Here is a 21123-nt window from a genome sequence, read left to right on the forward strand (position 1 = left end):
ACACACATATTAACAACATCTGGCTAAATCATTGTTAAAGAGCACGCCAGACCACCTGCTTTGATGACAGCTGCTGCTTGTTTTGCCACTTAAAAACAGCCTGTAAAATCCTGCTCATATCATTTCAAATGTTATTGCTTTTTAAAAGATACGTACCGGACAAAAGGGCAAAGGTTAGTATTGAACCAACAGCCAGTTGTCTTTGCTTCAGCACTACAGACTGAAAATAAAGGTTTTTGTTGATGGTGACATATCCTTCCTTTTTTTTAATAAATCCCCAGGGTTTAGGAGGTTATTTACTTTTTCAAGGCCTTTTTAAGTCTGAATGTGTTAAATTATCAGTTTATCCGAACTGAATATGAACTCAACTGTATACATTTTGCAGCAGTATTTATTTGGTATACTATTACTTGGCGTGTCATTTTGAACATATAAACTGAACAAAGTAGTGCAACTGTACGTTTAATATCGTAATCTGTGGCCACATTTTCTTTCTCGTCGTATGTTCACACATCAGCGTGTAATTGTGGGGCTGCATATTCGATGAAAGTTTACCCGAAATTCCAAGTTGACCAACTGTTTTTCCAAATTGTAGGAAGGTGCGATTTATGTGAAGATCAACTGTGTCAAAACACCATCGCAAATTAAATATTTGGTGCTGCAGGGACTAAAGAGAACATCCTTCACACACATCCCCACAAAAATTACACCATTATCAGATTTATTCACTTTTCAATCAACAGGAGAATGTCAAAAAAAAAAATTACCACTACCTCTGATATTGCAGTTCAGTCAATATAATCGCAATTAGATATTTCTTTTTTACCAAATCAGGCCACCCTGATTTTAATGTCAATATAAAAGGAGAGCTCCTCTTCAGATGCTAACTTCTGATACCTCATTAGCACGTATTTAAAGAGTAAAACTGACAAATTAGTACAAAACACAAAAACAAGGATTGCGCTAAACATGGGTAAATTTTATTTAGCTAGTGAGTTACCTAGAGGAGAAAACTGTCACCCCCCTTGCAGTTGATGTCTCTCTTGTTTTTTTTGTTTTTTTTTGGGGGGGGGGGAATCCCTGGGAAGCCAAGCAGGCGGGTGTGATGTGGGCGGGGGGGGGGGGGGGGGGTGCTCCCAACAGTGCTACAGTTGTCTGATGGAGCCTGAGGTACAGCAGAGTACATCGGCATCACAGCAAGGACAGTCAGTCACCCTTGGGGGGGGGGGGGGGGGGGGTCGAGGAGGCCACCTTCTACCAGAGCAGCAGGTGTCTCCTCAGACAAATGCACTTCAGAATGACAGAATCCAGAGAGAAAGAGAGAGCGAGAATAAAGATGTGCACGAGCCGGTGCTCCCCAGCCTGCTGCATAATCTTTAGGTACATAGAAACAGATGCAGAGAGAAAAGGGAAAAGGTCGGGGGAGGATACATCCTACGATTGGCATGGTTGTGGCCTTTTCCCCAATTAATTTATCCCACCTGTCAATCATAAACCAGCGTCTGTCTTTGGAGGATCAGACGCCTGCATACAGATTCAAGTACATGATACATCAAGTCGTTTTTTTGTTGGTTTTTTTTTATTCTCTTCCAGCCCCATTTAAGCTTGTCAATATCCCAAAACATTTGAGGCATTAAAAAGATTACAAATAAGCCCGATTCTGACTACTCTGGTTAGTCAGTTAGTTGCTCACAAACAAAATTAAACACAGAGTTAGAGAGTTAATGGTGTCGGTAGAGGCTGCTTAGAAGGACTGAAAGTGCTTGAGTTGTCGAAGTGGGTTCTTCTTCTTCTTCTTCTTCTTCTTCTTGTGAGACAAGAACACAGAGGGTTGATACACGAGTCCGTCTACTGTCATGTTCAAGTGTTCAAATACATTGTCGTCTTCATCAGAAAGATTGTGAGAGCCTTTCCTCCATGTGGTTAGGCAATTCTTTGTTGTTGTTTTTTATTATTTAAGGTCCTACATCATTAGTGTTGCAGTTCTAGCAGAGAGCTTGCTTGAAGGTTACTGTTTATTTCTATTGCGCTCCTGGTGAGAGAGAGAGAGAGAGAGAGAGAGAGAGAGAGAGAGAGTGAGAGACAGACAGAGAGAGAGAGAGAGAGAGAGAGAGAGAGAGAGTGAGAGACAGACAGAGAGAGAGAGAAATAAAACGAGATGATCACTGGAAGGTGTCAGAACAGGGAGAAACGTAAAACAAAGCTACGACCTGCAGCTTTTGCTCTTCATTCATGTGAACAATGCAAATTAAAGTGTTTGACGGCTAAAAAAAAAAGGAAACTCAAAGCTGAGCAATTACGCTTGTAAGGCTTTTGCTAATAACGTGTGTCATGAAGCACAACACGTCCACTCATCTCCGCTGTGACATCACTTTATTATGCTCAACACCTGGAACAGAAAAGTTTGTCTTTTTAAAACTCAATTACAGATCCAAGACCAGACTAAACTGGCAGCATCAGTTTGAGTGGGACTGATGTGAACTCAATATTAAGTCAAACAAATTCTTTCACTTGAGCGTCCTTCCATTTCTTTCATTCACCATTGAAAAATAACAATATTGTTCAGTTTGATTTCCCTGCAGACATTGTATTCTAATAATGGCACCATTTGATTTGCATCACAAAAATCCTACACAGTGTTTGAAACCTCACGTCCCCAGAGCCAACAAGAAGATGGTAGCTGGGACACAGTTAGCTTAGCGCAATGAATGGAAGTGGAGGGCAAGTGTTAGCATACCTCCATCAAAAGTCACCAAAACCACTTGTCTTCATAAAAATCTTTGATTGCATGACTATAACTCTGGTTGTGAATCACATCTGTGGTATAATTAATGTAACATTTACCAAGAACAAAAAACAAAAAACCATTGTGAACTACTTTGGGAAATCAAAACATGAGAAGAGCGACTGCTGCCACTCATCAAGGCCGAGTTTGTCAGAGAGGATGAGGAGGATTCTTTCGAAACCTTGTCTTTTGGACGACTTTTGATGGAAGTATGCTAACACTTCCCAATCGCCAGCATTCATTGTGCTAAGCTAATTAGCAGTCAGCTGGTCCCTGAGAGTCTCAGCTCCCTCCTGAGAGAACTGTATCTCGCTTCTTTTACTGCTCTGGGGAAGACCAGCAAATAAGTGTTTCCCAAAAGGTCGATGTGTTTCTTTAAGCCAGGAATCAGGATACAGCCCCGAGTTAGACGGGGAGAGAATATGTGCTCTAAGAAAAATAGAAACGCGAGACCTTAGGTTACCAAACTATGTGTTTTCACTGGAAGCAGCTACTTTACTCAGTTTGTCTCACTAAGCTGCAGAAACACAAGACAGACACTGTGCAGTGTCAACAAAACACCAGTAATCACAACACACTTCAAATATTCATGAGAGGAAAAACATGGATGCCAAAATAACCTGAACTCTGGTCACTGACATTTAGACTATTAACTTTTTTCTTCTTTTTTTTTGTTGACTAGACTGGTGTGCTCATTGAGGCCTGGGTGTCCATTTCAGTAATTTGGGAAAAGCCCTGTGAGACCCTGGCCCCCCAGTTGTAACTCTATCCACTCCACTCCACCCCCCCACTCCCAAGTATGGGAACTCAGACTGGACTGAGGCTGTGGGGGCAGAAACTCTCCTCAAGATCCAGTCTGTGGAGGAGCCTCTGACTCTGCAGGGTTCATACATCTAAAAATATGATTACTGATGTTGAAAGTGCATTATCTAATTATTAAAATACATACGCGTTTATATTACTCAAGTGATGTCAGGTTGGATTTTTATTAATTACAGCAGACTGTTACTCATTCCAAAAATCTGCCTTCTTACAACGTATCCAGGCGAGCGAGGGAAGACGCTAACTGCTCCGTATTAATTACAAAATTAGTGATGCTAATAAAATCCCGCAACAACATTTGTATCCAAAGTAGTGTTAAACGCACTCGAGGAAGGTGCGAGTAGCTGTGCGAGTTTGACACCTCTCAAAGTTGGGAAAGGACAGGCCAAACAATAGAGAACAATTAACCTTGTCAGACGCGGGAGGGTGAGGCCTCAGCTGGGCCGATCCTGTCATGTAGGAGGTCGGCGGCTACAAAAGCAGCACAGCACAACGCCTGCACCGCGCAAAATGAAACGGGCTTTCTACTGACAGGTTGTTTTCACAAGCCTGAAAACATTGACTTGAAATATTTATGAGAAAGTAACCCGGCGCATATTAACAAGGTCAGCAGAGGAGTCAATACAGCATCAATGGAGCGCCACCATTGAAAGGGGGGGGGGGGTGTCATGGAGGATGTGGGGGTCTAAACACAATTAGGTTAGCATTCTAAGAATGGATGCAGCACAATGTTAGCAATGATAACATGTTCTGTCCTCCTTGACTGCTGCCTCTCTGTTCTCCCACTGAGATTTTACCACTAGACTAACATTTCTGGTCCACCACTGTTATTACCACGGCAGCATATTTTAGTTCCCCCGGGCTTACACTCTGTGTGCTATTCAGACTTTAAAAAAACACACTGAAGTTATCATGCATCTTTATCATGTACTTCTCATTTTAGAAATCACCCCTTTAGCACATCTAAGACAAAGTGTACCCACTCAGAAGCACATGGCAGCCAGTTTGCACGCCGAGGGCTTATGTTGTTTAGGACTAATAAAGCGTGAGGAGCCTGTGGAGAGCAGAGAAGCTCGCCGTTCAAAGGGAGATCAGAGCCTGCATCTGCCTTTGTGTGAAAGAAGGAATGCCAGGAATGCGGGCTATTTCAGGAAACCTCCATGCATCTACTTCTTTGCCATCTCTGACAACACAAGATGGTTGTTGATGAATCAGGGCTTCCTGAACCTGCTTATGAGTAATGATGACATGTCGAATTGCTGACAGGCCACTGAGAACTTCCATTTGCACCACAGGATGCAACAGCGCCTTCCAAGAGCAGGTGGAACAGATCAGCTGACTACAGTCTGGCTACAGCCTGTAGCAGTGACTCAGAGAAAGTTAACCTCCCTTTGAATCCAAGGGTCGCTAAACTGAACTGTCTCATGCATACAAACAAGCTATTTACAGGGGACAGAGCTTTGTATGTGTGTTGGTCTCACCTTCCTCAAAGCCTCCTCCTCTTCCTGACGTTTCTCATAATGTGCAAAGTCATCAAAGATTGAGGTGGTATGCTTGTAAGTGGCAATTATTTTAAGCACTTGTTTGGCCTTCTCCAGAGGCACTTCCTGAGTGTCCCTGGAGTTGGTCACTGGCTTGTTGTCATTGTTCTCCAGCCGGATGTGCCTCAGCTGGTTGTTGGGCACGTCTTTGATGAAAACCCACTTCACCTCAAACTTGCCCTTCCACTTGTCCTGAGACCAGACACCTGCATAGGCATTGTAGTCCACCGGTGAGCGCATCTCGGCCACGCCGCAGAAGTGCCCACTGCCGTTGACGCTGAACAGCAAGTACAAGGGCCCCTTGCTGCCCAGTGAGCGGTAGGCACCATCCAGGCGCTTGTTGCCGTGTTCTGTACTGCACCAGATAGAGTACTTGATCGAGCGGTGGATGTCATCTTCTGAATAGCTCTTGATTATGAAAACACGTCCGTTTTTCAAGTTCCAGTCAAATTCTTTGGGGTTGTAGTTGTTGAGGGCACGGAGTTTCTCCAGTACAGGATGCACTTCTCCAGAGCAAGGGGAGGCACTCAGTGGGACTCCCACACCCAGACCAAAGCCCTCACCCCGGTTCCTGGGGGCCACCCAACGGTTGGGAGGTGGGCCAGGCTGCTGGGGTTGATGCTGATGAAGGGGCTGTGGGGGTCCAGGTTGAGAGGGCAGGTGCAGGTGTGGGGGTCCAGGAGGGAGGGGCTGAGGATGTTGAGGGGACTGGAGAGATTGGAGGTGGAAGGGCTGATGTTGGTGCTGGTGGGGCTGGTGTTGAGCCTGAGGGGGCAAAGGGTTCTGCAGTAAGGCCTGGGGCTGAGCTAAGAGGGGCTGCTGGACCAGAGGCTGCGTGGGCATCATAGTCTGAGCTAATGGGGGCTTGTTCAGGGAGCCCTTATCGTCCCAGGTACCAATGTTAATATTGTGCTTTATGGGGGGTGGAGGAATGGTGGCACCTCCCCCCATCCCCATGTTGGCTTTGGGCTTGGCCTTGGGCTGTGGCTTGGCGGGCTTCTTGGCAATGGCGGCCCAGGAGGCAGGTTTAGATGCAGATGAACTGACAGAGGGGGGAAGGTTATTGGCTGCCATACTGCTCATACCTGCTGTGCCTCCTAACGGGGAGCCCACGGTTTTGGTGACAGCTGCCACCATGTCTGTACCCAATTTTAACCCAGCCATACCCTGCTCAATACTATTCAGCACCGGGACTTTACTGAGCTGGGTGTCACTTCCAAAGCCTGCCTGTCCGTCCGTAATGGCCCGGCCCAGTGAGCTGGGGGCGTAACCATAACTGTTACTGTAGACTGAGCTCTGCGTGGACTGACCCTGGGACACGCTGGTACCCCAGGTGGAAAAGTCTGCATTGCCAGGGAAGAAGTTGAATCCATGCTGGCCAAGAAAGGGAGGAGTGTTTCCCAGGGCTCCTGGCTGGCTGAAAACACCATCAGGGATGAAGTGTGGCTCACCATTGCTCATCTGTCCATAGGTAGTTAGGTAGGGCATGGGAGGGTCTCCTGCTGTGGACCAAGCAGCCTCTCCCAGGGAGTAAGGGAACCCAATGGATGGAGCATAGTAGCTGGGCATGTAGGGGTCAGACATGGGTGGATAGCTGTTACTCTGCAGAGAGAACAGACAGTAGTTAACGAATCACAAATGAGTAAGCAAATTCACATCATCAACAGAGAATATTGATTCAGTCTGGAAAGCTATTTGGCGTAAGTGAGAAAAGCTCAAGCGAACAAAACTGACAATAGCCATATTTTATATGGCTGACACCACAAATATGCAACTAATTTCCCCTGAGTGTGAATTTATAAACCGAATGCTGGCAAAAACATTACAACTAGTGCATCATGGTGACAAATTGTCACTTTGGATGGATCATGATTTAGTGTACTGGGGGTTATTACCTGATTTGTCTGGCCGCTTAGGTAAGGCTCAAAGTCATCATCGTTCACACCATCCTTTTGATGCATTGATCCGTTTTGCACTGAGGGGAAGGAGAGGACATTAAATCATTGGATGTCCTGTGTGATTTCCAAATATGTCAATTAATTTACTATTTTGATAGTGAAAGCTAGAGCATAACATCATTTCAATGCTGGGCAGGCTTAGCTACCTACATTAGCCAGAAATGCTAAAATAGAGTGAATAATCTCCAGTTCGTGCTCGAGTATAAAAACATAATCAACACTCCTGATAGCATGTAAGCTAAATATTAATCAAAACAGCCTACACTGCAATAGATAAGACGGGGACCTGTTTACTCTCAATATCACTCTTAAACCGTAAAGTTACCTTTATTTCCTTGTCCTTTAGGTCTCTGAAATAATCGGTAGGAAAAAGAGAAGTCAGAACACGTCAGAAAAGCAGAAATACCACCACACGCAGCAAGGTCTCGTAAGCTAACTGACGGCCAGCTAACATCAGCCCGGATGCTAACATTTACAGGTTGCTTCGTCTTGTTGACCGGATGTCAAACGCTCTGGCATCCAGTTAACGGTGCCGCATCGGCAACCGGCCACTCGGTTCGCAACACTGTCGGCCTACGTTGCAGCTAACAGCTATCATATATGAAATACTTTTTTTAGCCTGTTCGATCTGGCAACCCAAACTGTTGTCGACAAAGTTTCACGTCGCCTCGCGGCTAATTTGTGGCGACGATACGGTGTCAATGCACGTACCTGATCGACTGTGGTCGCAGACATCCTCCAGGAACCGAACCTGATCGCTGTTTGTGAGATTGTCCACGGCTTCCCCCCCTGCTTCTGTCTCTCCGGTGCTTTCCTGACTCGTCTCTCGGGTTGTCCAATCACTCTGAGGCGGCGTTTCCCTCACGGGTTCACACCAGACGACAATGGCTGCTACAAACGGCGACTTTCTATCTGTGGAGAAGGCGTGAATTTACGTGTCCGACGCGTCCACATAGAACCAGTCAATCAGTAAGTGTTTTACTGGAATATCCCCTTGCCATATTCCACAATGGCGGATAGGTTTTTTACTCCCGCTTCCGTTCCGTTCTGCTGCTCCGTGACCTTCCGCCTGTGACGCTCTGAGTCATGTTACACACTGACACTTCACATGACAGCCACCAAGACACAAGTTCCCCGAGACTTCCATCATATTCTCTCATTTTAGCTTTTTTTTTTTTTTTTTTTTTACCCCAGCTGACATAAAAAAATGCTTCCTTTAGCTTAGCCGCCACTTTTAAAACTCATAAATACTGGGACGCTACAGTTTGTATATGTGTAAAATAGATTAAAATAAAATAATATAAAATAAAAGTACATTCAATGATATATTAACAACAGGAATGATAATCATCAGAAAATACTAAAATGAGAAATACATTATTGATCCCCAGCAAATCTTGTCAACGATGAACCTATTAAAGTATAGGGAAAATAAAAGAATAAACAATTGAATTGTATCTAAAATGAATGAATTCAACAACAACTATAAAATAAAATGACGGGGAAATATACAGATCAGAAGTATGTAAAATAAATGTATTAAAACAACAACATGAGTATATACTGAGTGTACATAAAATGATAAATGTATATACAAAATGTACTGAGAATAATTCTCAAAACTATTTATATCATATCTTTCAAATAAATATGTCATAATGTAATCCAAAACATTATTCTATAATATAGTCCATCAGTGTCAACAAACCAGTCATGTCATACAACACTGAACAACAATAAGTATTTGTACTTGATACTTTAAATGGTACTGCTTATGCATTCAATATTGAAGAGGCAATCACGTTTTTATTTAAGAAATTGCTTCTATTAATTAACAGTATTATGATAGTGAAGTGCTCATATTATTATATTATATTCAGCACAGTTTGAGGTGATAAATGAGCAGGACTCACAGCAGTGATAAAGTAATCCTGAGATTTTATATGAAGCATTAAACATGCTGGATTGCGACTGAATAAACTACTCGATAGTGCATTAAACAATTAAAGTATACATCACGTGACCTGTATTAGCATATGTAGTATTTATTCATTTTAAAATCTGCAGAGTCATTACATTACTAATTTTCTGTTACTGTTACTTGACCGGGCGTGTGAGCGCAATACTTTTACAATAGTTTCATGAATTAAAAATACAAACCATGGGTTTTTGGGGGTTTTTATTGAAGTAGGGGATCCTCAGAGGAATGATCTTCCACCATTAATCGTTAGCAGCCCTCGTGAATTAGAGTCAAATCTCGCGATACTTTCTTAGAGGGTCGGGGAGCAGTATGGCAGCCGTCACACTGAGGTCTTGCCGCAGGGGACTTTCACAGATTTTGAGTAATGGTGGACTCGCAGCTATGTCTTCGACACATCTGGAAGGTTAGTTGAAGTATCCGTTCATGGCCCTAGCAATTCCGAGGCCTGTAGTTTCATTACAACGACATTTAAACGTACAGTAGGGGGTGTGGCTCTGAAGGACTGTGTCGTCTTAAAATCGTTCGGCTCGTAAACGGTAAAGTGTTTGCGGTTGGCACTATTTCTGCGCCATTGTGTAACTACCAAACTCCCTTTGTGTATTTATTCTTACTTGAGTGTTAAATGTGCCCAAATTTTTGCTGCTTTTGCCCGTGGGAAACATATGCTCATCTCGTTACCTTTACAAGTTAGCCATGTATCGTGTGTTCCAACATGTGCCGCTATTAAGAAACAATTTTTAGAAAATGTGTTCATTTTCACCATGTCTCATTATTAATCACGCTGTTATTGTACAGTGAGCCCGTTACATAACTTGTTGTGCTATAACAACAATACTTTGTACTTTGTCAACCAGGAGACAGGAAACACAAGTCCACAGTTCAGTATGCTTCACGTCCAGACCTCCCTAAGCTAGCCTACAGAAAAGTGAAGGGGAAGAGCCCAGGTGTGGTCTTCCTCCCCGGGTATGCTTCCAACATGAATGGGCTGAAGGCAGAGGCACTGGAGGAGTTTTGCAGGTCACTAGGGCATTCATGCCTCAGGTAAGCCACCCAGACCCACTAATGCAGATAAGCAGACGGTCCTGGATGTAAGAAGGGTGTCACCATCAGAGGAGGCCCTTCTCTACACACAGAGAGGAAGCTTTTCAACTCGTGAATGTTCCCCAAGATGTTTAACGCTTGTCTAGCATCCTCCCCACCTCAGGTATGACTAGTGGCCCCAAAGTTCCCATCTCAAAGCGAAACCTCTATCAGCACTCCCCATACATCCTGGCACTGCTTGATTTTTTTATTGATTTTTTGCTTTTTAAACTGAGAAACATGAAATATCTGTACATCATTATATCATTCATACAGCACTGAATCCTATTAATTTCAATTCAACGCTTTTTTTCTGTTTGAAGTGAGAAAATCTAATCCATCAGCCACTTGCTTGTTGCACCAGCATCTTTCACAGCCTTAAAGCGATACCTCACCCATTCTTCTCTCATGAAATTTATTTTGCCCTTCAAATACTTAGGAATAGAGGTCTTGAGCTCTCAAAGCTATTTTTCACCTCTTATATCAGTGTGATTCCAGAATCCAGGAAGAATCAGCCACGCATATTTAACTTGAAGTTTATGTCTGCTCATGGTCGCGGGGCGCCATTAGCTTCAAGCTAAATATACGTGACTGGCTATTTCTGCATTCTGCAGTCTCACACACACACACACACATACACACGCACACACACAAACAGAAAGAAGTGATGCAGGAGGGGGAAAAATGTCTTCAGAAGCAAAGACACCTACATGAGTGCTTGAAAGGCTAGGAAAAACACCTTTTGGGTGAATTATCGCTTTAATCCCTGAACATGAGCTCAAGCACACAAGGTGAGTGTTTTTGTTTTGCACTATGAATTGCCCTGTGTATGAATGGTGCTATACAAATAAATTTGCCTTGCCTTTGCCTTGCCTTTTGTGGGGGGGAAATCTGATTACATAACCTGCCGACACTTAATTTTATCAAATATAATCAATCCTTTTTCTAATAAATGCCTCCAAGCATTTCAAAAGATTTGTTGTCCTGTAAAGCCTCTTCTCTCGAAAAGACATGGCCTAATCTCACGTTACATGTGGTCTGTAACTAGCGCACTTTCCTCCCAGTACCTTGGAGAAACATTCAGTTTGTGTCATCTCTTGTATAGCTAGTCTTTGTTGTACCCTTGTATACCTGCGGCATTTAGGATTCTTTATCGATCTTCTATTCCTCAGGTTTGACTACACAGGACACGGAGCCTCAGAGGGGGTGCTCGCTGAAGGAACAATCGGTACCTGGAAAAAAGACGTCCTTTATGTGTTGGACGAATTAGCAGAGGGGCCACAGGTAAATATTTCTTAGTTATATCACTTTAAAATTAATTAGACACTTGGGAAAGGAAAACTTAATTTAGGGATGCATTTTACCAAGCAGAAGGACAAAAGACGAAATTTGCAAAGTATGGGATTTGGTTGCACTGTAACTAAAACACTTATTTTGTCATATTCCATACAGTGAGTCACAGGAAATGGATTTATTGATGGTCAACTGCCCAAGCGGCGCATCCGTTATTCATAGTGCTTCTCTGTTACCTCTGGTGAAATTAAAACATTTGAATTAAGTTACAGCAGACCTTCAAGGGCATTTGTTTCTTTAGAATTACATGACATTATTTGCGCATATGATTCAAATATTTGTGAGTATTCATGCGTTACCAATCAACAATTTAGATTTTGTCATTTATTTATTTGCTATAATAATCTATATGATCGAGCACCATAGAGAGCTGCAGGATGAGGGGTTTTTGTAGTTTGACCAGGAAGTAAGCAGCACCACTGGTTCCCTCAAACAAAAAGCCAGTGGGATTTTTACAGAAAATAAACTCAGTTGCAAATGAAATGTATGAGACTTGCACAATTTGTTCAGCACTTCACCACTTTCATGAGTTTTAAAGCATAAAAAGTACAAAGCTGACATTATGCTGTGTATGAAGCACACAGATGCATGACCTAAGCGTCGTCACAACCTTCAGCTTCATGCTGCCTCTGTTCTCAACTTGATGACATTTGATATCCTCGAGAGTCTCTGTCAGGCCCTTGTGAGCAACACCCTTTTTAAAGTCACCTGATTCACAACTGTGGGAATTACTGACATATTTAATACCATGAACAAACCATTAAAATATCCTAAACTGATTTCAGACATTTAACGAAAAACCCAGTAAGTTTGAGATGAGGAAATTGGAGACTCAATAAATGAAAAAAGAAAAAGAGCTGCAATTTTCTTAAATACAATAAATTATGTCAACATTTTATTATAAACTAATAATTTTGGTGCTACAGAGAGAAGTTCTGGCCTATAAATCCTCTTTTTCAGGTGTATTGGCAAAATGCCTGTTTGATATAACACCCAGCAAGCATCACGCCATCCTTTTTTAAGTTATTTTATCAGTGAAAATAAAATGTAAAAAGACCATTCCCAGTGGCCATATCATTGTGGTACACATTAATTTAAATTCGTCAAAATTACCCATCAAATTTACAATAAATCTCATGATTTAAACCCTCTACTAGCAGATAATAATAATAATAATAATAAAGAAATCTATTTACATCTGTGGTGTTTGTTGTGTGTGTTGTAACTTTTCTCCAGTAGATGGTGCTGTGTTCCCACATTGGTGGCGGTCATCAGTGCTGTTATTGTACTGTGTTGTGTTCATGCGAGAGTGTTCTGTACAAGATGTTCCCGTCTCTGTCGGGTGGTCTCACACTTTCTTGAATGTGCTTTTACTTCCTTGTAGGTGTTGGTGGGTTCAAGTATAGGAGGTTGGCTCATGCTGCTGGCAGCCATTGCCCGACCAGAGAAGGTGGCTGCACTGGTGGGCATCTCCACCGCTGCTGACCACATTGTCACATTATTCAACTCTCTTCCGCTGGAGGTGGGAGCGTTACTAAATATGGAAGCACAATATTAATTACATATATTACTGAAGTAGTGTTTGTTGAAAGAAGTCTTCGCGGTGTGATTTTTACTGTGTTTGAATGTGCAGACACGAAAGGAGTTTGAGGAGAAGGGGGAGTGGACACTTCCATCCAAACACTCAGAAGAGGGCTTTTACAGGCTGAGCATGGACTTCCTACGAGAGGCAGAAAATCACTGTGTGCTCCAGAGTCCCATTCCCATCACCTGCCCCGTTCGCCTCATTCACGGCCTCAAGGATGAAGACGTCCCCTGGCACATCTCTATGCAGGTCGCAGAGCGCATCCTCAGCCCCGATGTTGATGTCATCCTTCGGCGTCACGGCCAGCACCGTATGTCTGAGAAAGATGACATCAAGCTCATGGTCTACACTATCGATGACCTCATAGACAAGTTGACCACCTTGGTCTGAGGAAAGGATGGGAGTGTATGCTTGGGGGGTTGCTGACTGTGTTGACTGTGATTACTGGAAAGGCAACCTTGAAGGAAATTACCAAACAATGGCATGTTTGTCTGCCAAATATGACCCCCATCTCTGTTTTGGCCCCCCCCCCCCCTTAATTTCATCTGTTGTTTCAACATACTGTTATCTTGTAAACAATAATGAAAGGGAACCCTCCTCATAGCCGGTCCCCTCTATCTTCAGGTTGCATTCATGTGTTCCATTTGACTCTATCAAGTATTCTGTTGGTCAACTTTTACTAGGTCTGCTGTTGCTGCTGCACGTGTCGCTCTTCATACTCTTCCTGTCTTCATACTCTCCCTCTCTTCATACTCTTCCTCTCTTCATACTCTTCCTCTCTTCATACTCTCCCTCTCTTCATACTCTTCCTGTTTTCATACTCTTCCTGTCCTCATACTCTTCCTCTCTTCATACTCTTCCTCTCCCACTGTAGTCAGATGCATAGTTTTCCTGTGCCTTTTTTTTAATCTCTTTCCACCCATTTTGGCCAATAAAATCTCTGCACATTCGAGTGCAGGTCTACGTCATTGAAATAACACACACACACACACCCACTTTAATCTGACAACTGTCGACAGCAAGGATGCGCAACATTAGATGTTTTTTCACAGATATGCTGATATTTTACAACTGAGTTGGACAACAGAGACAATGTCAGTATTGTCTGTATAAAAACAATACCTGTATAAATATTAGTATTTTTGTACATCTAAATAATATTTACTATTTTCTCCTTATTGATGAGCAATAAGAAGAGAGTAGCACTTAACTACCACCCATACTGAGAGAGATATATATATATATATATATATATATATATATACATACACATACATATATAAACACACTTTTTTTTCTTTCTTTTTTTAAGTCTACTACCTGCGAATAACAGAGATGTACCAGTAGTATCTTGCACCTCGTTTCTTGCTATATTGCTCTGTTACAAGCTCTCTTGAGGATTTATTTGTTGTTATTCAAATTCTTTTAAAGATTTGCGATGGGGGGCTGCACGGTGGTGCAGTGGTTAGCACTGTCGCCTCACAGCAAGAAGGTTCCAGGTTCAAGTCCCGGCTCCAGCACAGGATCTCTCTGTGTGAGTCTGCATGTTCTCCCTGTTCCTGTGTGGGTTCTCTCTGGTACTCCAGCTTCCTCCCACAGTCCAAAGACATCAAGAGAGGACGAGGCTGATTGATACTCTAAATTGACTGTAGGTGTGACTGTGAGTGTGAATGGTTGTCTGTCTCTATGTGTTGGCCCTGTGATGGACTGGAGACCTGTCCAGGGTGAACCCCACCTCTCACCTGAAGGCTGCTGGGATAGGGTCCACCCCCCCGCGACCCTTTATAGGAATAAGCGGAAGAAAATGGATGGATGGATTTGTGGTGGGTTGCACCAGCAATACGGAAGTTCAAACACAGCCTGCGTTAAATAAACATAAATGCTATTTCAGGATGGAATTAATGCTTCAGGAGCATTTTGAGAGTTGTACCAGCGGAAAACGTTAAGACTTAAATCTTCACCAGGCTGTCGGTGGGTGTAAAATCCTCCTCATTGTAATTTGAAGGATGAGGAGGAAGCATACCAACTGCTTGTAAGCAACATTAACATATCAGCCATATCCTTTTTGTTGCCTTGGGGAATCAAATCCTGGTGATTAGCTTAATGTTCAAACACCATCGAGACCAGTGCTGTTCTTGACACCATGAATTGTTGAGATCGGTTTCTGCGATGATAGTACGGTTGTTTCTGACATCACGCTGGAGTAATCAAGAGTCATCACTTATGTCTGTAGTACAACCAAACGTTAACAGATGTTGCGTCAGAAAAATAGATCAATCATTGGAGGTTGGACGTCACACCCTTTAGATAGAACTGGGTCCTCAAATACATCCCTGTGGTTACTAAACAGAAGTAACATAACATGAGACGTTTTAGTAATACAGCAGCAAGTGACTCGAAAACAGCCAAAGACCAAGCAGTAACTCAATTTACCAGGTTTTATTGAATCGTGTTTATTAAGGCCCTGTCAAGGGTCACAGGCTGCAGCCTTGGTTTATTTTTGTTAGCAGAACTCTGTTATGTGACTCCTCTCCTGTTGGTGCCATGTCACAGAGAGAGGCCTGTGGGCTGAGGCTTGAATGGAGCCAGTGGATTGTTGATTATTAACATGTGAATGGCTTCTAACTGGACTGTGTTCAGTGGCTCGAAACCCAACACTCTTAACTGCTGCTGTGACCTTTTAGCTCAGGGTTTAGATTTAAAGACAGTCATTTTTACATCCTAAGATCATCAATTACAGAAGCATACATGACAAGGATGCAGGCTGAAGAGACTGTGGTGGTTTAATTTAATTCAGGATTCCATAATCTGATGTATTTCAGGGTCTATATTTATATATATGTATATATATATATATATATATATATATATATATATATATATATATATATATATATATATATACACACGTGTGTATATATATGTGTATATATGTATATATATACACACGTGTGTATATATATATATATATATATATACACACGTGTGTATATATATATGTGTATATATGTATATATATACACACGTGTGTATATATATATATGTATATATATGTGTATATATATATATATGTATATATATATATGTATATATGTATATATATATGTTACGAGGGTCAAATCAGGGCAAACACTGTCCTTCTAGAACCCACCATAAAAACTAATTAAATTAGCAAAAAGGTTGGCGTTACAGATGAGTCAGATGATGCAAATTTAAACCCAAATAAATGAACCACTGTCAATATAATCATTTAATGTGACGGGTTATTATGTGCAAGGGTTAATGCGACATGCTTTCAAATCTCCCAGAAGAGAATACATTTCTTCAGGCTTCGTCTTTTAAAGCTGATGGTGCACTCCGCTGACCACTGTCACGTCCGCTTCTGTGTGTTGGGAGTCTCCTCCTGGAGGGGCTGCTGCCATATAAAGCGAGTGCCCGGCCCCTCCCGGACACACAGAGGTCCAGCCCGACCCGTCCTGCGCTTAATGGATGCTTCAGCAGCTCAGCATCCTCAGCAGCCCTGCCAGACTCAGCGGAACTAACCCGGGGACTCGGGACCACTCCGACAGCTCTCTCCTCCACAGTAAGTGAACGCAGAATCTCGTTAATGGAACTGCTCTGCGGGTCATTGTTCTGGAGTGTGTTAACTTACTCGATGTAGTGTCGCAGCCTAGTTTGTGTGTGTGTGTGTGTGTGTGTGTGTGTGTGCGTGCGCGCGCGTGTGCGTGTGATCTTTGAGCAGCTGACTTTGTATGTTGCTACAAGCTGCAGAATGCGCAGCGACGTGGTGTCGCAGCAACAGAACTTTATTGGAATTTAACTAAAACAAAACTGAACAATCCCTTTATATGCGACAGAGGGAATAATGTAATTGTTGTGTGACGCATGAATGCGTGTTTTGTATCTCGGGGACTTTCTGTAAATCATTAAATTTGCGTCAGTATGACTGGCTCAGACTTGGAGCATCATTTTGTCACTGCACTCAGCAGCACACCGGAAACAGAATCGAGTGTTGCCATAGCAATAAGAGGGCTTGTCCCTACTCGGGACAGCTGCCACGGACCACACCCTTCCCTGCTCCAGCCTCCAGAGATGCGCCTGGATGTTGAGCTGCTGCTGGAGAGGCTCAGCCTTGGATCTTCAAATGTCCATTATGTCATGAAGGATGTTGTTGTTTTGTTTTGTTTTTACAATGAGAAATTGAGAAATTATTTTTTTATTAAAATATTACATAATCATAAAAAATAAATGTTATAGCATGCATTGATATTTCAGCCCCCCCTCTCTGTCAGGGCTACAAGAAAGAGTGTTGAGACAGTTGCCATGGCGAACAGGGGGCCCAGTTATGGCCTGAGCCGAGAGGTGCAGGAGAAGATTGAGCAGAAGTATGACCAGGACCTGGAGCAGCGGTTGGTGGACTGGATAGTAGCACAGTGTGGAGGCAACGTGGAGCGGCCACAGCCAGGCAAGCAGAACTTCCAGAAATGGCTGATGGATGGAACAGTGAGTTACTTAAAATAGAAGTTACTATTCAATTATTAACAAGCCTGCAAAGTATGAAAATAAAAACGTTGGGAGCAGGATTTATGAAACCAGCAAGGTATAAAAATTTCATTAAAGAGTGTTAATCCATAATGCAATAATCAGATATTTGTTATCCCTTATTATATTGTCAGCATGAATTACTGAACTTCTATCATCAATCACAGATGTATGTAGGGTCTAACAGCTGTAGAGTTACTTGTAGTTTAATCGCTTTTGATAAGCAATGAATTTTAAATTGCTAATATTTTTAATTTTCTCGCCTTTGGTTAAAAACACCTCCTGTCTCTTCATTACCAACTAATTATAAAATGCACCCTGCAGAGTGCCTGAAGTCGTCTGACCTGACATTCCAGCTGGCTCTGATACAACCCACCATAGCCTATTTCTGCTCCAGCACTTCACCCAAGCGACAAAAATGCAACGCAACCCAAAAAAAATGCTGCATTTTCACTCAAAGAAATGAAACGGAAGCAGAGAAAAGTCGTACCAACTTTGATTTTTTTAAATGCCATTATCTCGTGATACCTGTAGATTTTTTTTTACATGATGAAGAGACAACAAAGTTTGTGACGATGAGATGATATCCCATAACCGCGAGATAACACACTGTTCCTGGTTTCAGGGGTAAATTATGGTCATTTATCATGTCATCCCGATATAGCGCAGCTCATGATGAGATAATATCCACTATCTTGAGATAACTCCATTTAAAGAATTGCAACAATGGCCGTTCTAAGCTCCTGCAACTCACGTTTGTTTGAAAAAATACTCTGCTTTCACAATTTAGCGGACTGAAAGATGCAAACGTTGATGAGGAAACATATACAACCAGTGCTGATGTACCAAAAGCACTTATCTGTCCATTTGATTAAGTCAAGGTTCTATTGCTCTCTTCTCTTGTCCCAGATTCTGTGTCGCCTCATCAACAGCCTTTATCCAAGGGGGAAGGAGCCCATAAAGAAGATTCCGGAAACTCAGATGGCCTTCAAACAAATGGAAAAGATCTCTCAGTTCCTGCAGGCAGCAGAGGCATATGGAGTCACAACAACTGACATATTTCAAACGGTAGACCTCTGGGAAGGTAAATGGATCCTACTCTTTGTCAGAGCATTTAATATTCCGGCATATTTAATCATGTGGAATGCTGCAGTGGATTCAGTTCATGCTAAAACAACAAAATTGGTTGTTTTTGCAATAGGAAAGGACCTGGCTGCTGTGCAGAGAACCCTAATGGCTCTGGGGAGTGTGGCCGTCACTAAGGATGATGGTCATTACAGAGGTGACCGGGACTGGTTCCACAGGTAAATGCAAATCTCAGCTTCACTGTCATCTCGGCTGCATCCTCTTTCTACTCTAACTCCTCTGTTATATTTGTGTGGTGTGTAGGAAAGCCCAGGGGCATCGGCGTGACTTCACCGAAGAGCAGCTGCGCCAAGGCCAGAGTTTGATCGGCCTACAGATGGGCAGCAACCGCGGGGCATCTCAGTCGGGTATGACAGGCTATGGTATGCACCGTCAGATCATGTAGACCACTTAACCTGCAGTCCTGCTTCCTCACCTTATATTTTCTACTAATATAACAAATGTAGCAACTCCAAATCTTCCTGTGCTTTGCAGTACTTGCTATGTTAACCTCGACTTCCCTGGAATTGCTGCTTCCCCACACCCACTTCCTAAAGAAAAACGGATGTCAAATGTTGTAGATCTCCTCCCCTTTTGGCTTTGTGCTGTTAGCATTAGCATTATCGTCCATGTCCAAATCATTACTCAGTATGGAACTCAACATCACAATTTAGACAACTCAAGATTAAAATCTCCAAGCCATCAGTATTTCATCTGTTCTTAAAGATTCACTGTCTCAGCATGTTGTGTGCTATTCCTCTGTATTGATGTGTACATTTATTTATTATTGTTCTGGGATGGTCTGTTATTATGTGATTATTTAGCCTTAAATCGAATGGAACTCAGTGACGGACGATGTCTAAAGACTTGTTGCAGTATGTTCTGTAACCAAATCAACCTCACGTTGTGCCTAGTTCTGGGACTACACAGACCTGTCCTGATAGACTGGCCTCAAACTATAACTGAGTTTCATTCTCTCTGAGCCATGCTCTTGTCATTTTTTTTTTTTAAATTTTACATCTATATTCATAATGTTCTGACCTAGCGAGTAAATGTGCATTAGCCAATATGTGTGACAGTTGCCATTTCTGGCGCCAGGTAAAAACATTGCTTGAATGTGCACTTTTATGTATCGTCATGTTTGTATTTTTTAAATATATTTGTATCTGGAGGCTTATGGGAAGAATAAATAAATGAAAATATGGATCTGTGTCTGTGTACAATACACAAGCTTGCTATCTTGTGAGAAGGGCAGGGCCTCATGCTGTGTACTGAGAGGGTTGTGGGGATGTTTTTTTTTCCGCTTATCTTGGTTTAATGTTTCAGCTCCGCCCTTGCACCCTTCCCTCCTGTCTGTCCTCGCTGTACGCAATCTAATAAAAAGGCAGAAGGACGGCAGAGTGATTAGGAGCACAGCCTGTCCAACAGCCCGGATAATAGTGAGCAACCTTGAGTCATCTGTGTTCCTCTTTTAGTATTGCTGTTTATATGTAGACATTTATTTCACTTTCACAAACAAGAAAATGTAGGAAGAGCTTTACTTTTCATTTTTAGAAAGTCTAAAGATGGTTCAAGCATCTAGATAACATCAAAGGGAAGGGGCGCTATCATTTCGGGGCAGAAATATTTGTCCAAGGCATTCCGGTGAGGTGATGTTGGGCTATGTCGTACAAAAGGTCACATTGGATGTTAGTGATCCATTTTATGAGGTCATTTTCTGTGACTGTTGGCATTTTAAAGAGAACATATATTAAAAGCATGCATGAATAAACCTTTGCTTTAATATCAGCAAATGTTTGGCATGACAATGCTCGTATCTATGACAAATGTATGACTGCAGATATTATTCTACGGCATTCCTGGCAAATGCCTTTATTTCGAATTCTCTATTAATATGGTTTTATTCTTTCAAGTTTAGATAAGATAAACATCAGATCTGACATGGCTCACCCAACAATTCCATTTGATAGTTAAATTCAGCCTTCAAGGACCTATACCACTATCACTTCTACCACTGGTAGTCTTTCATTTTCACATACAAAAATTCAAGAAAGCCAAATAATAAATAAAGAGATCTTAAACTGACAAATCAGTAAATGCAAACTACCAATCTTCAGCCTCTGTCTGGGTTATGTTTGGCTTGTGAGGATTTGTCTTTAATGCTAAGTTAACGTTTTGTAGTTTGTTCTTATTTCTAAGATCACCTCATCTTTTGGCATTTCTTTGTAATGCTAAGCTAACGTTACCTTTTGGCAGTTCCAGGTTAACTTCTTCTAGCATTCTCCCTTAATTTTACGTTAAAATTATATTTTAGTTTCTGCTTTGTGTTCCAAGCTAAACTTCTCCTTTAC

General features: G+C 42.2%; 3 protein-coding genes across 8 annotated transcripts; 2 read left to right on the forward strand and 1 right to left on the reverse strand.

Annotated features, from left to right (window-relative positions):
- Positions 1–726: 726 nt before the first annotated feature.
- ythdf3 (YTH N6-methyladenosine RNA binding protein F3) lies at positions 727–8226 on the reverse strand. Of its 3 annotated transcripts, XM_086191609.1 has the most exons (6): positions 8105–8224; positions 7818–8018; positions 7432–7456; positions 7044–7123; positions 5089–6750; positions 730–2032 (listed from the first exon to the last, which is right to left on the reverse strand). In XM_086191609.1, the coding sequence occupies exons 2-6, from the start codon at positions 7839–7841 to the stop codon at positions 2009–2011; spliced, it is 1815 nt and encodes a 604-aa protein (XP_086047735.1). In that variant the 5' UTR covers positions 7842–8018; positions 8105–8224; the 3' UTR covers positions 730–2008. The 3 variants fall into 3 exon arrangements, with proteins under 3 accessions (XP_086047737.1, XP_086047735.1, XP_086047734.1); XM_086191608.1 differs by having other exon boundaries at positions 7818–8226; XM_086191611.1 differs by lacking the exon at positions 7432–7456 and having other exon boundaries at positions 727–2032; positions 7818–8226.
- Positions 8227–9345: 1119 nt separating this feature from the next.
- Positions 9346–14057, forward strand: abhd10b (abhydrolase domain containing 10, depalmitoylase b). Its single transcript, XM_086191943.1, has 5 exons — positions 9346–9490; positions 9942–10128; positions 11340–11451; positions 12905–13042; positions 13154–14057. Exons 1-5 carry the CDS (start codon positions 9397–9399, stop codon positions 13493–13495), a joined length of 873 nt encoding a protein of 290 aa, XP_086048069.1. The 5' UTR covers positions 9346–9396; the 3' UTR covers positions 13496–14057.
- Positions 14058–16374: 2317 nt separating this feature from the next.
- On the forward strand, positions 16375–21123 carry tagln3b (transgelin 3b). 4 transcript variants are annotated; one of them, XM_086191020.1, is made up of 6 exons: positions 16375–16688; positions 17398–17608; positions 18557–18731; positions 18849–18951; positions 19037–19155; positions 19268–21123. In XM_086191020.1, the coding sequence occupies exons 2-6, from the start codon at positions 17429–17431 to the stop codon at positions 19351–19353; spliced, it is 663 nt and encodes a 220-aa protein (XP_086047146.1). In that variant the 5' UTR covers positions 16375–16688; positions 17398–17428; the 3' UTR covers positions 19354–21123. The 4 variants fall into 4 exon arrangements, with proteins under 4 accessions (XP_086047146.1, XP_086047147.1, XP_086047148.1 ...); XM_086191022.1 differs by having other exon boundaries at positions 16502–16688; positions 17381–17608; XM_086191021.1 differs by having other exon boundaries at positions 19037–21123.

Source organism: Aulostomus chinensis, chromosome 21 (genome assembly GCF_037954235.1).
Source record: "Aulostomus chinensis isolate RoL2024-O1b breed Wild chromosome 21, RoL_Achi_v1.0, whole genome shotgun sequence".
NCBI classification, from domain to species: domain Eukaryota; kingdom Metazoa; phylum Chordata; class Actinopteri; order Syngnathiformes; family Aulostomidae; genus Aulostomus; species Aulostomus chinensis.

Excerpts from the sequence above, each read along its gene's own strand:
- ythdf3 (XM_086191608.1), bottom strand. The coding sequence starts at position 7,841 with ATGTCTGCGACCACAGTCGATCAG. Across the intron at positions 7,457-7,817 it reads CTGCGACCACAGTCGATCAG|AGACCTAAAGGACAAGGAAA; the intron begins GTACGTGCATTG and ends CGATTATTTCAG. Across the intron at positions 2,033-5,088 it reads AGGAGGAGGCTTTGAGGAAG|GAGCGCAATAGAAATAAACA; the intron begins GTGAGACCAACA and ends CTCTCTCACCAG.
- abhd10b (XM_086191943.1), top strand. The coding sequence starts at position 9,397 with ATGGCAGCCGTCACACTGAGGTCTTGCCGCAGGGGACTTTCACAGATT. Across the intron at positions 10,129-11,339 it reads CTAGGGCATTCATGCCTCAG|GTTTGACTACACAGGACACG; the intron begins GTAAGCCACCCA and ends TCTATTCCTCAG. Across the intron at positions 13,043-13,153 it reads TCAACTCTCTTCCGCTGGAG|ACACGAAAGGAGTTTGAGGA; the intron begins GTGGGAGCGTTA and ends TTGAATGTGCAG.
- tagln3b (XM_086191020.1), top strand. The coding sequence starts at position 17,429 with ATGGCGAACAGGGGGCCCAGTTATGGCCTGAGCCGAGAGGTGCAGGAG. Across the intron at positions 17,609-18,556 it reads AATGGCTGATGGATGGAACA|ATTCTGTGTCGCCTCATCAA; the intron begins GTGAGTTACTTA and ends CTCTTGTCCCAG. Across the intron at positions 18,732-18,848 it reads AACGGTAGACCTCTGGGAAG|GAAAGGACCTGGCTGCTGTG; the intron begins GTAAATGGATCC and ends TTTTTGCAATAG.